The sequence below is a fragment of the Mus pahari genome, chromosome 3 (assembly GCF_900095145.1).
Source record: "Mus pahari chromosome 3, PAHARI_EIJ_v1.1, whole genome shotgun sequence".
Lineage (NCBI taxonomy): Eukaryota > Metazoa > Chordata > Mammalia > Rodentia > Muridae > Mus > Mus pahari.
The window spans coordinates 51552232-51570761 of NC_034592.1; the positions used below are offsets into that span (position 1 = coordinate 51552232).

General features: G+C 41.1%; 1 protein-coding gene across 1 annotated transcript in view; it reads right to left on the bottom strand.

Moving 5' to 3' along the window:
• Positions 1-312: 312 nt before the first annotated feature.
• The window catches only part of Slc38a11 (solute carrier family 38 member 11), a 44604-nt gene continuing 26386 nt past the window's right edge, over positions 313-18530 (bottom strand). Inside the window, exons 8-12 of the mRNA XM_021194835.1 lie at positions 16672-16742; positions 15523-15684; positions 11183-11295; positions 8534-8665; positions 313-706 (exon numbers count right to left, since the gene is read on the bottom strand). Of these exons, the coding sequence (XP_021050494.1) occupies positions 446-706; positions 8534-8665; positions 11183-11295; positions 15523-15684; positions 16672-16742 (739 nt within the window). The 3' untranslated portion in view covers positions 313-445. The remainder of the gene's footprint in view (positions 707-8533; positions 8666-11182; positions 11296-15522; positions 15685-16671; positions 16743-18530) is intronic.

Below are 18530 nucleotides of genomic sequence, written 5' to 3' on the forward strand. Positions count from 1 at the left end.
CTATTCTATCTAAGAGTCCCATTTCCCTCCCCCTTCAATTCTATATACCCATTAAACCTTTTGTTTTTCCTGAAGAAGCTCACCCTCAGTTCTAACCTCTAGTTACCTACTTATTTGTGAGCACAATACACTGGCTGAGACACAAGATAATAATAATAATAATAATTGTATGGCTAAAAGCAGGTACATAGGTCCTTAGGTCCTTAGGTACTTCGTTAGGCCTTCACTGGTCCTTCTTAATTAGATTAGTACAGTCACAATATCTGTCCTAGTTTAAGATAAAATATATATCAAACTTTTTAATTTTTTTTTCCATCTTGGCATAAAGAGTAAGGACAAGCCAGTCTCGATGCTCATCAGTGCTAATCTTGTGACAGACAACCACAGGTGCATGTTGTCTAAAGCAGCCAGCTCACTGAAAGATGCTGAGGTTCCGAAGCGGAAGTTACGTTGTCGGCTGAAGATGAGACAAGGAGGTGTTTGGGAGGGAGACGTTGTCAGGAAAGCAATAGAACATTTCCTGCCCGTGGGTGCAGTCCTGAGGGTTTGTGACAGCCATGACGAAGCCTACCACCATCACCACCGCCCCGACGGGAAACATGACACAGGCCATTATCTTATCGGAATGTGTCCTTGGTTCTTCGGATAATTTCAGATAGCAAGCTGAGGGGATGATAAAAATCAAAGGAGCCGCACAGAGCACACCCTGTGAGTTGAAGACAAGACACAGTGAATGTTAGACAGGCGCCTTCTTTGGGTGGTTTTTATGTTCTGTCTTTCCGAGCCAGGGTTTCACTATGTATTCAAGGCTGGCGTCAAATTGGCAGTGATGCTCCTGCCTCAGTCTCCCAAGTACTAGGATGACAGACATGTACCTTTAGTTTTTTAAAAAAAATTCTAGAAACACTTATTTTTGGAGGGGAGGGGGAAATGGCTCAGTAGGTAAAGGTTCTTGCCACCCTAAAATGCAAGTCCATCCCAGAAACCAACGCAAAGACAGAAGGTGAGAACCGAGCCTCCAAAGTCCTGTGTTCCACACATAGGGCAGGGCACGAGTGCTCTCCCACCTCCCACCTTTATCACATGCACACACACATGCACGCACATACACACACACACACATACACGTAGTACATAAAAATTTTAATCATCCAGTTTTAGAAATACTTTTTGTGCACATATTAAAAGTTTCGTAGGTTCAGTTGAGACAAAAAAAAAAAAAAAAAAAGAAGAAGAAGAAACAAAATATTTAGGAAAGACCATCTAAGTTTTTGCTTTCCAACATAATAGGTGCAAATGAAAAACAACAAACTAACAAACAATATAACGTGCTGCAAGCCTAAGGGCAGATGACAAGATGGTGCCTTTCAAATGTGAGTGGTTTATACGCCATTTATGTACAAAGAGGGACATAGGGAGGTTTCTTTGCTATTGTGTATAGAGGACACTGGGAAATTGAATGGGCATCTCTCTCTTCTCCTTCTCTTCTGTTTAAAACTACTGCCTGTTTGTGTCAGAAGGAAAAATTTACCCTTAGGCTATAGCATGAAATACCATTTCTAAGCCTCCTTTCAAGTAAAGCTAAATGCATTAATTACCCTAGACAGGAGAACTAAATGACAGTAACTTTCGACTCTTCCCCAACTAAGGTGCCAATAAATCCAACCTAAGGCGAAACTCAGATTGAAAATTACGGTAGTAGAGCTGTTTATTGTAAAAACACAGACACACACTGACTTCAAAGGGAAAGAGGTTTTCCCTTTCAATAGAACTCATTCTCACTAGAAACTTTACAAATGTTGTAAATGTTCAAATTCACTGTATTTTAGGCAGCACCTCCCCCCATCATGCTAAGTATTAAATGTTATGTAAAACACCAAAAATTTCTGACAAACATTTCTCATACTTCATAAGAGCTTTCTCTGTAAGTAAATCTCATTAGAGGCTTACAGCATGGTGCTGTGGAACACCTGTGGACAACATGTTACTCTAATGGGACAATTTTAGAGGAGAACTCAATTACTTTTGCATATATATGAAAAGAATAACTGAATATCTAATATTTAACCTAATTCTCAAACACAGCACAGTGCTGTTAGTCTTTGTCATTGTATGTTCAGACTCTAGACTTGTTAAGACCGTCTGTTACTCTGCATCTTCTGCTCTATACCACTCCCCTTTCTCCACCCCACCCCCAACCCCAGGAACCACATTTCTAGACTTTATTTGCATTTCCCTTTACACAATAGATTTCACGTAATCAGCAAGGTCATTCAGGTTTCTTCTTTTTCATTCCGTGTCTAGCTTGTTTCAATTAGCATGATGTTCGTGCATGTAGCGGCAAAAGCAGGGTTTCCTTCCTTCTTTGTAAAGCTGAATCATATTCCATCGTGTTTACAAGCTCTGTTTTCCTCACCCATTCACTGTGGATAGACGAGTAGGTTGTCTCCGTACCTTAACACATGCAGACAATGCTGCAGAGAACATGCCACGCAGACAGGCATGCGAGATGCTCGGCGAGTCAGTAAACCTGGACTAGAGATGGCTGGCAGCATGGTTGTCAGTTCTTGAACTGCTTCAAGAACCTCTGGAACTTCCCCCATAATGGATGACAATCTCCATCCCCTCCAAGGATGCACCTTTGCCAACATTTGTTTCCTCTTGCTTCTTGATAGTAGCATCTTTATTAAGTGTGTAACGGTTTATCAGTGGTGGTTTCAACTTGCAGTTTTCTGAGAACGTTAAACCTGCCATCCATTTTTATGTTTTCTTGGAGGTTGTTCAGGTTATTTTCCATTATTTATTTATTTATTTATTTATTTATTTATTTATTTCCTTATTACTTCTGAAATAGGGTCTCATTAGATGTACAATACTTTAAAAGGCATTCTCCAGGACCAACCAATGCAAACAGAGTTTGAGACTAGGTGATGTAAAATTATAGACTATACCATAAACATCTTTTAAAGAACAAGTTGCTCAGTTCTGTCCAATAAAATTATATGTTTCACACTAAATTCTACCTCCCTACTAGAAGCTTTCAATTATATACTATCTTATTTTTAGATTTTACAAAAGAATAGTGACAGAGAGATGGCTTTGTGGAATCAGATTGTCCAAGGTAGTATCTAAAAATTTGAGGAAAATTGGTATAGATCACACCACCTAGGAAATATTTCCATAGTAAAAGATACACAAATAGGAAAGTACTAAGAGGTACCAATCTTAATCCTAATTTAAAATCCTTTAAATCCTAAATTAAAATATATAGGGCTGATGAGATGACTCAGTCACTGAACATCTTGCCATACAAGTGTGAGGGTCAGAGTTCTGATCCCCAAAACCCATATAAGTACCAAGCGGGTATGGTGATCCACTAGGAACTAATCCTAACCTGATGTAGACAGACTCTAGAGAGCCAGTTAGAGTGTTGTTATAGTGGCAAGCTCTGTGTTTGATTGAGAGACCTGACCTCAAGGTAGCTGAGCAGTTGGGGATGGTTGCCTACATTAACTTTGGATTTCCACATGAATGTGCATGCACACATGTGCTCACATGTATGCAAACATGCATATATACACACCGTATTACAGAGAGAAGGGGGAGGGAGAGCACACAGAGAGATACGAAGGGACCGAGGGACGGAGTGAGGAAGGAAGGGAGAGAGATAGAGACAGAGATTAAAATCTGTGGGTATTGGAGTGTCTGGAGCCATTTGCTGCTTCTTTAACTGCTAAGGCATATACTCCCATCCGCCATCAGATACATACATGTTATTAAAAGTAAATAAGTACGTCTTTAATAGAAAAAAGTGTCTGGAGCCATTTGCCACTTCTCTGAAGCAGAGGGAGGGAGGGACGGAGGGAGGGAGGGAGGGAGGGAGAGAGAGAGAGAGACTGACTGCCAGGCAGAGTCAAGGCAGGCCAAGGTCTGTTGGCAGATTTCCTGGTCTGCTGAGGCATGCAATGATAAGAGGAGGTGGACCTGAGTCTCAAGGTGAGGGGTTGAAGATTCTATTGACTTTGGTGGAAGGAATAGGGGAGGTTTGGGGTGAGATCAAATGTTTTATGTATATTTCAGCAAAATTGTTTCTGTTAGCTTGTGGCTTTGCTTCCCATGGTACTGTAGTATAAGAAGGCTATGAGAAATACACTCGGGGCCAGCATTGTATAGACCTGCAGTCCTCCCATAGCTGTTTCTTGCATCATTTTTTTCTATCTTTCCTATAGGCATCCTCACCCCCCCCCCAGAGGACTGTTGGATTTTGTACTGGTCCCAGTAATATATATATATATATATATATATATATAGATATATATATATATATAGATATATATATATATAGAGAGAGAGAGGTTACTTATCCATCTAGCACTTGAATAGATATAAGGATTTATGAAAGGCACATAGCAAATAAAAAAATAAATTCTCAAATGGCTGAAAGTAACTGGACTGTGAACTGTCAACAAATACTTGGATTTCAGTTATGGGACACATGATGGAAATGATGAGAGCCACTGATGGGGATGATGGTGGGATCTCACCAGGCCCCTGGCTGCTGCTGTCCAGGTAGTTTCCACTGGCATAGCCCCCAGGCGCCGGGATTTGCAGACATGGTCTCTCTAGTCCTATGCATCAGTCCTATCTCAGTGACTGCACTGAGGAGGGGCACCCAGGCCCTGGGGAGTGACAAAGGTGACAGGGGTGACAAGTGTGACCCACTTCTGATAGTCCCTGCCTCTCTCCCTGCTTTTACCCCTCAAGGCAGTGAAGTATGTGGTTTCTCTGAGCGTCTGAGATCATCAAAGACCCTGTAGGGTCCAGCCTGCCAGCTGCTCCTCTTTAGTAGCCAGAAAGGGGTGCAGGACAGACGGGCAGGATCCTTGCTCCTTAGAGAGAAAAACCAGGCTGGAGGTATATGAAATGAGAGTTGGTGATCTAAAGGTAAGACTTTCTCTGAAGCCCCTTTCTCCTTGCTATTGGTCCTTGCCTTCCTCGCATTCCGACAGGGTATACCTAATGACCCTGGGGGCTAACTACTTCTGATGAAGCGCAACACCCTGCAGGCTCCGTCCCCTCCTGCAGAGTCCATATTTGCCTTGTTCCGGGTTCCTTTGGCTCTTCAGAGGAGCACTTTTGGATCTCCCTGGGTCCTAGAGCTTCTCTTATCCTTTCCTCTTTCCCTCCTTCTCCATTGCTGCAAATATTTAAAAGCAGAAATGAAAAAAAAAAAAGGACAAAAGTTTCTTTTAAATTTCTTCTTTCTAATCAACTGATACTCGTGACATTTATATCTTATCTTAGGAAAAAGAAAAAAGGCTTCATCCCAGAAAGTATGCCAACTTGGACTCTGGTTTTCTCACCCGATGACTATGTCTTTCTGTCTGGGTTCTCACTGGCTGCTTTCTCCTGCCACGCAAGCAGTGCACAGTGCTTTGGGGGCTGGTTCCTGTGTCCATAGCACCAGCTGTTTCTTTCTTTCTTTTTTTTTTTTTTCAGTCTTCCCCCCGCCCCCACCCCTTCTTTGTACTGCAAGTAGAAACCCATAGGGCCCAATTACTGCAAATACATTCTTTTCCCTAACAGCACCATCTAGCCAAGATGCTGAAAGGAGCCTTGCAACAGAACAGGTCAAGCAAGGACTTTTTCTTTCCCTCTAAAATGGATTCTTTAAAACTCAGACTGTCTCCGCCTTGAGAATATTTCATTGCTGTTCTCTGCTACGAAAACAGTGAAACAAAGGTGATGTTCCAAATGGGCTTTGGAATTTGCCAGGAAATAAAAATAAGTTAGCTTATATTTATTCAGTTTTCCCAACAACAGTATTTTTCTAATTATGCACGTTCTGATCCCAACACTTACTGCATCTCTGTGGGTGATTGTGATATCAAAAAAGCCACAACAGAGAAGTGTTTCTAAAACACTACGGTTACTGACCTGACAGGGCTCTGGTCATTCATATCCATTCACAGAAATTCTATTAATTCATATGAAAACTATGAACAAAAAAAAATGAACACAAAAATCTTTACTTCCAATTTACTTACAGCCTGGTATTTATTTTAGTCCATTTAAAATCATTTCATGTGTAGCATGGATTATTCTTAAGCTTATTAAAGATAAATTTAATCTCTCCCTCTCTTACTTCCCCTACCCATTTTTTTTTCTGTGCTGTGTATAGGACCCAGACCCTTGAATAAGTTAAAGAAGCACTGAATCCCTGAGCTATAGCCCCAGATTTTGCGTGGGCAATGAATGTTATGTATTCATACGCATGCCGACATGTTCACACACATGGAGGTCAGAAGACTTTGGGTTTCCTGTTATAGCCATCTCTACCTTATTCCTCTGAGACAGGGACTCTCAACTGAACCTGAAAATAGCTGCTTGAGATAGCATGACGACCTACTGGGGTCAGGGAGATGGTAGGATGTTAAGAGCACTTGCTACTCTTGCAGAGGGCCCAAGTTCAATTCTAACCACACACATGGTAGCCTACAGCTGGCCTCATCCTGGCACCCTGCTGCGGTGGCTTCCAGTCATGATGAACTGTGAGCCAAGATGACAAACTTGCTTTGTCAGAGTATTTTATCATAGCAGCAGAAAAGTAACTCTCTAAGAATTCATTATTTTGGACATCTCTACACTATAGTTGAAATGTTAATGCTACCTACAACTCTGTGACATATATCTGTGTGTGTGTGTGTGTGTGTGTGTGTGTGTGTGTGGTGTATGGTAGATATGCATATTTTCCTTAATTTCCTGCTTCTATTCTAGTGGAAACTCTTCTATCTATGAATATTTATATAACTGGGTCCTAAACTGTGGTCATAAGACATAATCACTTATGTAATAATTTGAGCCCAATATTCTCAGCACAGTACCCAGTGTGGCAGACTATGACAAATGTCATTAAATATACTTGTCTTCAAAGAGCTTACAGTTTGGTAAGTAAAGATAATTCATGGACAGTACAAGTATTATATGTTCGAAGATCTTATGTAAAAGTTATTTCATAAGGTTATATGGAAACCATTCACAGGAATTAAGATTCCTATATGATTTTACTTCTGCAATATGTTTTAGAGATGAGGTCTTACCACACTGCTCAGACTGGGTTCAAGTGGTCCTCTTGCTTAGTCTTCTGAGAAGCTAACTAGCTGGGAATACAGAGTTGCAGCAACATACCAAAGGAAGGCTTTTTCCTGCTGTTGGTGTAATGGAAGATCCCCTAGGGTCCCTAGTGTCTGGGGCTCAGGGAGGATGGAGAGTCTCCTTTTCCATTTTATCTGATATAAGAAAAGTCCAAGTTATTTGCTCCTCAACAGATTATGTTCCTCTTTTCGTCTGGAATTTGTAGTCACATTGGCATTGGAATAGCATAGGGATGTAAATATGAAAGATAAACCTTCAGATATCCCACAATTCTCATAGCCGAGGGTGTATGATGAGCTGGAGTCTCTCCTGTATAACTCTGTCATTCCTAAGGCAAATGCCAACTGTATTCCTTCTGATTAGAAATCCTGTAAGGCTAGTGTACGGGAAGAATAATGACCTTGCAGTGGTAGCGTTCATTCATTACTATCTCATCAAAGGACACCATTATCCTAGCGGGACTAAATAGAATGGAATCATTCATGATGTGCTTCTCTGTCCCTCTATGTTCCCAATGGAATCTGTCACCAAATTGTGTTAATTGTGTGTGTTCTTCATCATCTACAAAGCAGTTCCACCTTCATGTTGGTGAGAAAGGTTCGATTTTTATTATTTCCTTCTGTCACTGTATTTCTGCTGTGTAATACAGAGCATTGCTCAATTACTATATGGTCAGTGAATAAATGAGTTAGAAGTTGCACTTGGCAATAGTCTTTGTAGGACTTAGACAGACAGAGAAAAATAATCATTGCAGGAGAGCAGGAGAAGGAACAAATGGAAAAACAGATAAGGCAAAGGACAAGAGCAAAGATCGATACAGCATAGTTACAGGCTAAAAATAAATCTAGCAGCTAAGGGAGCCTTTGGAGAAGTACATTGGAAATAAGTTTCCATAAAGGCAAGGGCTAGGTTATAGGACAATAGCATTTCCAATTGCTTTGAAAGAAATGGATCAATTCAGACAGGGCACAATAGAGACCTACATCTGAGTGGTATTAGAGATCACAAAAATCTGGGGAGAGAAAAAAAAATATTTAAAGAAAAAGAAATTTGGGTCATCTAAAGCAATTATGTGCTTGGGATAAAATTTTCTTCCTTCTATAACTCCAACAAGTCCACTAGATATTTAAATTCCACATCCAGTGAAGAATTAAGTCAACTTGAGAAATACCTCTATAGTACAGGGACAAGACTTGTAATCATGGAAGCTCTGGCACAAACTCTATGTGTCCATAAACAGCAGAGTATCATCATTAGCAATATGTATTATTGTGCTGTGAACAGATTTTCATTATACGTCAGAAAGCAATACTTTAAAAAAAGGAAAGCATATTTTGTATTTTCAGAAAGGAGAGGGCAAAACATTCAATGTACTTACATTGAGTTCTAAAACTATTCCAAGGCAATCAATCAGCAATGATACCAGTGTGGCTGCAGCAACGACGGCCCCTGTTAAGATGGTATGGAACACTGACGAAAGAGCCCCACCAAAAAACACATTGGCAATTACCTGGCAAAGAAGCAGATCAGACTGAGAGATGCTCTTGAGGCTTACTGGAATCACACTATGACTGTGTCGAACACTACCAGTGAGGCAATTCGTCAAACCTTAGGTCACTAGGAACATTTCTATCTTTTCAAAGTATTTACATAGTCACATACACCGCAATACTAAGTATTCTTTACTATGTTCCCTGTCAGTTGATGTCTTATGCTGTAGACCCAGAGCATGGCACACCAGTGTTATATTTTTTTTAAGGGTAAGACATCTCTTGGATTGTTGCCTTATCCTTCTTGAGCTGGTAGAGTTACCACTAAAACAAACTACAAATATAATTGATTATTTTATTCTGCTTTCCTGTCATGGCAGCTAGAATAGAAACGCCTTCCCCCGTAGGAAAGACGGAAAGATGAAGTGACTCAAACCATCCACATACCCTTGTCCAGAAGCCATCTGTGATGGTTTGTATATGCTCGACCCAGGGAGTGGCACAATTAGAAGGTGTGGCCTTGTTGGAGTAGGTGTGTCATTGTGGGTGCGAGCTTTAAGAGCCTCATCCTAGCTGCCTGGAAGCCAGTATTCTGCTAGCAGCCTTCAGATGAAGAGATAGAACTCTCAACTCCTCCTGCCCCATGCCTGCCTGGATGCTGACATGTTCCTGCCTTGGTGCTAATGGATCGAACCTCTGAACCTGTAAGCCATCCCTAATTAAATGTTGTCCTTGTAAGAGTTGTCTTGGTCATGGTGTCTGTTCGCAACAGTAGAGCCCTAACTAAGGCACCATCTAGACCTGTGCCATCTGCTCCTGTTAATCCGATCTTCAGGTCTGATCTGAATCTGAAGTACTGGGCAGATGCTGACAATGGCCAGCAAAGCTTTGGAAGGAGCATGAAGCTTAACATCCCGCAGAAAGTAAGCCTTGGTTCACTCCTCCCTTCTGTGAAGGAGGAGCACCAGCCTTGGGTTATGCCATCTGGGAACCTGGGTGTGACTGGAAAGAATGCACAGTACTGAACATCCCCTGCCATGTCCCAGCACTGCCTCTCATTGGCAGACCTGGCCTGCAGTGAGAAATCAGCAGCCTTGCGGATTAGATAGGGAATTTAAGGCTCTGTTGGTGGTTTGCTTCATACATTACACCCATTCACCCAGTGAGCCGTGTAAACAGCCTGTAGGAATAGATCCTGACTAAGCCATTTTCACAGTGACTCTGAAAGAAGCTCTGTGAGCCAAGATGGTGGGTGCTGCTACTCAGCACACTGGATATCTAGCCAACAGCGTAAGAGATTCCTGACAAGCCATATCACCTAGTCTTACACAAGAATAGATTCTCTTCCATTTACACAACTACCTGTATTTGTAACTATGTAAAATTCATATAAAACATTTATATTACTATAGATGTCAAAATATATCTGTAGACTTATAGTTTTAAGTTGAAGATTGATTCCTCATGGACTATAATATTTTAAGTATATAAATATATTATTTCTATAGTAATATATATATATATAATATATGATACTATATTATATAAATACATATTATTATATATTAAATATAAAATAAAACCCATTTTTCTGGCCTATGGTAAATAAACAATGACTTATGCAACATCTTGGCAAAATATAATTTTGGGAACAATGTCTTTAAACTTTCATCCTTAAGTTATTTTTTGACATTCCTTTAAAAATAAAAGCAGCTATTTTGATTTGACTGTCCTAAAGGCTTCTACTCACTTGGGAAAGAAGTGGAATATGTGTGTTTATGATAACATAGATTCTACCCTGGAGCATAATTTATAGTTACAACATGTGAAACATTTTATTCTGCAAATATTTTAATATATATTTGAATGATAATGAGGTCATGACCACTCCTGGGTATGGTTGAGGAGAACATTTTTACTGTTGATATGAGGGAGAAAAAAAAAAAAAAACAACAACAACAACCAGAAGCATCTTCAAGAATCCAGAGCAGGGAGAAAAAGAAGCACATTAAACATGACTAGTAGACTGGACAGGGCCATGAGTGGAGAGACAGAAGTGAGAAAGCAAGAAAGGAAGAGGAGAGAGAGAGAAGAGGAGAGAGGGCAGACCAAGAGAGAAGCCAAGGACAGGAGATCAAGTATGTGACTGAAATGGCTGGATTGTATAAGAATCATGAGGGATAGAGATGGGGGTGAAGTGGTGGGGTGGCGAAGCTCAGGGTCTAGAAAGGTTTAGGGTAGGGAGTTAGGGTGAGAAGTGTGGAGGGGAGAATTGCACAAAGGAGCCGCGGATTGTGTGAAAAAATACTGAGATAGTCTGGCAGCCCGTGTCTGCTTTGATATGTTAATAGGCACCTCAGTTGGCCATTTGTCCCAGGTTTCTTTGGAACCTAATGATATTCATCTGTAGACTCTGATGCTTAATAGCCTAAAGAGAAGGCTGAATGAATCTATCCGCTGCCAGCCTATGCTTGCGAATTTGTATACTGAATTATCTGGGTAGTAATAAATGTAAATGTCGTAGAACCTATGCTTACCTCTCTGGTCACAAAGCATTCAATCGGGTAAGTCAAAATGACAGTGATACCGTAACAGAACCTCCCGAAGGTCACCAGATCATCACTTCTGCAGTAATTTTCAAACAAGTCTCCTGGAGAGCAAGAGGAAATAGATTTTATTTGCGATGTATCTAACAAATGAGATATTCCTTTGTATAAAAGTGGTAGCCTCTCTCTCTCTCTCTCTCTCTCTCTCTCTGTGTGTGTGTATATATATATATATATATATATATATATACACACACACACACACACACACACACGCACGCACACACACGCACGCACACACACACACATATTTCATATCATTAAAAACACATAGATTACCAGGTCTAAGAATAACATACTGCCTTTACTAGCCCCAGGTTTATTCACTGCTATTAAAACTAGTGTATATTCTATTTGAAGGTAAACTTGTCACTGGAAGAGCTCTTATTTGTTTTTGGTATACTTGCCTTAAAGTTGTGCCAACTTTTGAAAAACTACTTTGTCCATTGTTTTTTTTTTTTCCTCTCTTTCTTTCTTTTAGTAATAGAATCAACTCCCTAAATTCTTATGTGTTAGCCTTTTTATAAATGGCTTCTGGTCTTTGTTTCTGGTGACTGTATTATTTTTAACAAATGTCTATTAAAATAAACAAATCTCTCTTTGAAATGCTATCTTTAGCTTGAGGACAGCCCCACAAGGAAGAGGAGAAGCAGGGTATGTGGGGAGCTGGGTTTCCTGAGCAAGAGGCATGCAGGTCCTGATCACAAACCCAGGACCACACCAAGGAATTCCAAAGATATACTGTCTTCCACAACATTTGGTACACCCAAATGTAAAAGCATATCTCACCGGTTCAAAATTGAAAAGGGGAGCAATTTCAGGAACGGACATTAACTTTATTTTCAAACCAAGAAATAAACCATATATCTATCTTATGCTAGTTCTTATTGAGACTCCGTTTGTTTTCAGAAGCCTGTGAAGAAAGGCAGGGCTCTCTTCTCAGATCATATGCCAGCACATACTTGCAGAACACAGCCTTCGGGCCTCTTTATTTCCTGAACATAACATGGTTAAGTGTGCACACAGCAGTTGCCTTTTTTGAATTAAACCAATTAGGAAATCAGACGGAAGCCACACACTTTACGGCACTGTTTCAGAGGAGCTTCTTTTTATTAAAGAGTGAGGAGGTGACCTACTTGAACATCCTCCTTTTGAGACATGCTTTAAGTGGCCATGTTCTTCCCCTCCACCAACGACACCAGATGTGTGTTACCCTTTTGCTGCCCCTTGCAGAAAAAGATGACAGCACAAAGCAATGGTGGCAGAAAACAAGCTTCAGTGTTGACTGAGGAGTCAACACTATGAGAAACCCAAGAACGGAAGTTCTCATCACTAACCACGGATAACTGAGTCCTGCATCTTCTCTGAAGTCCTAGGGAATAGCAACAGGACTCTAGACTTCCCACAGCCTTATTGACTTAAATTTTCCTGATGAACAATGGAGTGTGTAGTGTACACAAACAAGACCAGAGCGACTATAAAAGTATATTTTATTTGCCAGATATAATTGTTGTCTCCAAGGCTTACAGCCTCAGTGTGCTAACCTAGGCCTAGACCTGGAAGCCTTGTACAATCTTACCTAGGCCTAGAATGTTTTCAGCCTCTGAGAGTTGCTGCTGAATATAATTACCCCTTCCTAGTTCTTTCTGAGCTCTGGCTGGCTGGTTCAATTCAGCTGTTCTGGCTCAAACTATTCTCCAAGCTGACTGACTCAATCTGGGTTCTCTTGGCTTCCCTTGAATTGCTCTGCTTGGCCTCATACTAACTTTGCCAATATATTCTAATCTTTTGGCTCCATCTCATCCTCTGGCTTGTTCTGTTTTCACTTGTGTCTGGCTTGTTCTTTCTCTACAACCTGTCTCTGTACAACCATCCCAGTAAAACTGCCTTCTCTCCTTTTCTCCACTGTTCTCTCTCAGTTTTCTTTCCCTTGCCTTGTGAGAATTGAGCATACCCTATTCTGTCAAATCTTTCTCTGATCTGTCACTTTGTTTGCCACTCAATAAGATGTCACTTTGAAACAAGGTTGCTTTCTTCTTCAAACTAACTTAATCTTCATTGTTTGGGATTAAAGGTGTACTAAGGGCATATCTGTATTCCAGCCAGAGGGATTAAAGATATGCGCCAAGGGCTGAGCCACACCGCAACTAGAAACACGTTTTTCCAGTAAACAACACCATCTCAAGGCTCACAGTGGGATCAAGTATCCCGCAACTGACCTAGAGAGAAATGAGCTGCAGAAGCAATGCTGGCTGATTTCAGCCTGAATATAAATGTGTTTCAGGGAATTATAGTGAAGAAACAAAAACAAAAACAAGGGCAAAAACAATGCCATCAAAGACTGGTCAGCTTTTTTATATGGAGATAGGTGTGAGAGACAGAGGGTGTATGTGTGTGTATATGAATATATGTAGTATATGCATATATGTGTGTGGGTATGTGCATAGACTACGGAGGCTAGAGAATGCCAGGTAGCCTGCAAATCATGTTCTGCCTTATTATTTTTGAGATAGAATTTCACACTGAAGCTATGCTGGCAGCCAGGAATCCCAAGTGATCTTACTGTCTCTTCCTCGTGCCCAGGAATAAGTCCATGCACATGTTGCCACACTCAGCTTAAAGAGCCCCTGTCACACTTTTCTTTATAGGATAAAGTATTACTATATAGCACAGGCTACACATCTCCAGCCTTAGCTTCCTGTGTGTTGTATTGGGATTATAGGTGTTAGTGACCACATACAGCTGTCATAAATATTACAGCATGGCAATTATCAGTGCTAAAATCACCACAAAGATGTCGCTAGCAAAAACAGAGAGACATTTACAAACCAAGGTTACCATGCATGCAGGAACCCTTAGGCCATTCAGCTTGGCATACTATGTAGTAATCATGACTGGTACATGGCAGTGTTTGAAACAGTTTTTATCAAGACTTTCAAGGTTGCTTTTAACTGTACTATCCTGGAGCAGGTAGAACACATATACATATGCACATGTGTGTATGTGTGTATATACATGTATGTATGTGTGTGTATATATATGTACATTTATCTATGTGTGTATATAATATATATATATTACTATATTTGTATCACATTAATCATTCAGTTCTTTAAAAAAAATCTTTCTTATTTTCTGAGAAATGTTTGTATATAATCACGGTGATCAATGACAGCTATTCAGATCAAGGCGTCCCAAGAGTACCACAGTGACACAGAAAACTAAGCCAAGAGGAGCTGGACGCTAAGAGACTACTAGAGGTTCTGTGCGGATCAAAACTTGGGAGGCAGACAGAAAAGGGGCGGGGAGAATATCTGAGCTTGAGCATCAGTAGACACGTGTACTGGTTGCTACCAGCCAGCTGGGGCAAGTTACTTCTATTTCTGTGCAAGCAGGAAGTCGAACTAGTTATTCCACTTTCATTCAAAGGGTTGTGGGAAGGTCAAGTGAGATCCTAGACCTGCAAAAGCTGCAGAATATGTGGATCATGGCATTTGGCTGCTGTCAGGCTACCCTGAGAACTAAACCCTTACTGATTGGATGAAAGCGTCAAACACAGTAAAACAAGGACCATGTAGTTACTAGGACCAAGAGATACAGGAAAAGAGAAGTCACTTTGAAGGCAGGGAGGGAAAGGGCTGGCCTTATAGGAAAGATGATGTTTGTCGATTTAGTCCAGAATGAGACAATTAAGCAGAATCATCTCATAGGCCTGGGCTTCAAGGAGAATGGGAAAATCACCCAGAGTCTTTGCCAACAGAAAAGCAGGACCCCAATCTCTGAGTGGCGTGGGGGATTAGCAAGGTCTGAGGAAGAAAATAACAACAAAAATATTAGCACAGAAAAAGAAGAGCGGTAATAGCACAGTCTTTCTTTCCTCAAGTGGGAGGAAGTTCAGTCCAGCTGACTCAGAAAGGTTCAGAGAGACCAGAGGCAGAAAGGTTATCAGCTTCAACTTCGGGAGGCTATTATTATCCAGGAAAGAAGTACAGAGCAGAGGGGGGGGGGGCAGAGTTCACGGCTGAAAACAGGCAAACAAGTGCGCCTGGGAGCAGAGAGTATGGATCACAGAACTCAATCTGAGAGGTTAAGAAGAGAGAAATTGTGGAGCAGACAATAGACAGGCAGGAGGAGAGAGCAGGAAGTGGGTGGAAGAGGGCTGGGGTGGGATAGTCCCCTGGAAAACCTTTTCCAGAAATGGGCAGAACACTGATAGACCGGTACCAGTGTGTGTGCACCAGGGTGGGCTGTGGTTTAGTCTCTCATGTTACCTTGAGTGAAGCCAGTAAAAGTGAAATACCCGCACGTAGCGAAGAGCACACAGGTGAATACAGAAACCAAGATGGATGTGTGGATAATCCGCCGCCACTTCGCTACCGTGGGCTCCTCGAGAGAACCGTAGACTAGGAAGCAGTTATGGTGGCAAATGAACGCTGGAACACAAAAGAAAACCTCATTACTCAGGAAACAGCAGGACTGTGTTTTCTACTTTGAAAAGGTGAGAGATGTATACTGCCTTAGAATATCAAATATCTAAAATGGAAATATATTAACTTACAGCACTAAGTAAGCCAGAACGTAAGGCCTACATACAAGGAACTTCACAGAAGGCTTGCCTAGTAACTTCATGTAACTCTCAACATAAACCACACCTGTCCAACAACTCTCCCGTTTTTTTCCTCTTCCCCTTCCTATCTTCAGGAAAAGCTGTACCTCGCTTTATTTGGCAGCTGGGACATAGGGGAGTTATAAACATCTAGCCAAATCTTAAATCTTTTCTGCAGAGACTTTATAGAAGTCGACGACATCTACTGGACTTTCAAGTTAGGAGACACACTAACCATTGGTGGAACTAAGAGGCAGGTGTGACAAAATCACATCGGGAAACATGTCTCATGGGGGGGGGAGGCTTTATTAAAGAGAGGGGCTATATAAACATGGAGGAAGGAAGGAAAATAAAGTGGTTTGCGGGTTGGGAAAAAGTGGCTTTTTATTGGGGCCATGACACGTGTGCAGGAGGACATGTGACAGGGGCAACAATGGGAATTGTTTTGCCTCTGAGCAGCCAGTGATTATATGACTTGTTGCCAAGTCCCTTGGGGCTGGCCAGGAAGGTACCTGGTTGCTAACATTGTCATGGGGGTCCCTTTGGGCTGGCCAGGGATGTGCTTGAGTGCTAACTACTGTCATGAATGTCCAGCATTAAAATACTGTCCTCCACTTAGAAGCAAAGTTTAGTAATGAATGAGAAAGTTTAGTAATGGACAAGAAAGGCTTGAGCCTGATTTTATATCAACACGAACTAGATTGTATACTGTTAATGGGGACTCTAAACATAGAAGACCCTCTATAGACATACACGGACTTCTTCACAGAGCAGATGTATCATATTGACAAAGTGTTTTAAAACAGGTACTCACCAAAAGACATCACCCCAATAGCCTGGATGGCATTGGGCTTTGCAAACACCCAAGCATCGTCTGTCTTTGGTCTAGAAGAAATTCAGTTAATTAGATACATTATTAAACAAGTGTAATAATAAATTTACTGGAGAATAAGAAATGGTATCACCCATATAAACTGAGTATCTTTCAATAGGAACTTAATAAGCAAGCTGGAGAGACAGCTCAGAGTTTAAAAGTACTTGTTTTTCTTTGCACAGGACTCAGGTATGGTGCCTGGTACGCCCAAGGTGACTCATGGCCGTTTGTAATTCCAATTCCGGGGTTGAATGTCCTCTTATGAACTCCTTAGGTACCAGATACATGTCACACACACACACACACACACACACACACAGAGAGAGAGAGAGAGAGAGAGAGAGAGAGAGAGAGAGAGAGAGAGAAGGATACAGAAACAGAGCGACAGAAAGGCAGAAAAAGAGAGAGAGACAGGGAGAGAACAATTTTTATAGACAAGAATACCCATACATATAAAATAAATAACTTACTGGAAAGAAAAAGAGAAAAATAGTAAGTGGCTTTCAGCAACATACCTTTCCTGAGCGCATCAGAGTTTCCCAACCCCACTGCTCTAAAGTGCCTGTTGAACACTTGGACAGATTCTGTGTTTAATTATACATATAAAATACTCACTGACTGCGTGACTTGGGGAAATCGATTTGCTCGATCAATATAACAACAAAAGTTAGTATGGAGTCATCACACAAGATCCTATGGGAGATATACAATTGCCAGTATCCTATAACTCCTCTCCATTCACCCCTTCAGCTTTTCCAGTTCGATCTGCCTGAGAGAGGTGGAATGGGAGCTGTAGTTCATTGAGGAGGGTACATGTAAGTTGATGCTGACTGAGAGTGTACTGTCTATTTCTGGGGAAATATACTGTGTTACTTCGTTTGTTTCTTGCAGAGACATTTAAGAATTATCATCATTTACACCAGGCATAGTGTAACCTTAGCCCCTAGTGGGCAGAGGCAGGCGGATCTCTATGAATTCAAGGCTAGCTTGAAGTACACGTTGAGTTCCAGGTCAGCCAGGGCCACACACTCTGTCTCAAACCAAAACCAAAACAATTATTTTTGTGTAACATCAGGGTAGTCTCTGCTTCGTGATCTGGTTTGCTTTGCTTCCTGGTGTGTTTCGCACAAAATCTTTTCGTGCCTTGGCCTCAAGGTTCTACCTGTTGGTAGACTTCTCAAGAGGGGTTTTGGTCATATACACTTATAAAACTTATATTTTACTCAGTGATTCGTTTTTGAGACAGAGTTCCAGACTGGCCTCAAACTTGTGATCCCCCTGCCTCAGCCTCGATTATAGCTCTGGGATTAAAAGGGTAGCTTCATCATGCCGGTTTACGCACTTTACGTTCTCAAGCAGCATAAATCCCAGTGGAATTAAAACATCCAGAGTCAGCATGGATTGGGCTACCTAATACATACCTACCCCTCTACCTCCGGTAATAATGGATAGTACAGGCCTGGAGTCTGTTCCTCTGGCCTCTTCTATTTATTGGCTAAAGCATGCCATTAGCCAAGTTAATTGATTCCTGTTTCAATTTCTGCGTTTGTGAAATGGGTGTGACCATATAATCTAATTCCCTGAGCTAGTGTATAGATTAAATGAGATAAGGCATGTAAATCTTCTGAACAAGGGCAGTATCTATTCAATATATAGTCAGTTTTATCAGTACTATTTATTAATATTTGATTAATATCCTTTCTTAAGTGTTCAAAGGCAAATAAGGATCCACAAGCATGACACACTTCTATTGACAGGTTTGACTGAGACGCAGGAGAGTGTATGGCGGTAGACAAGGA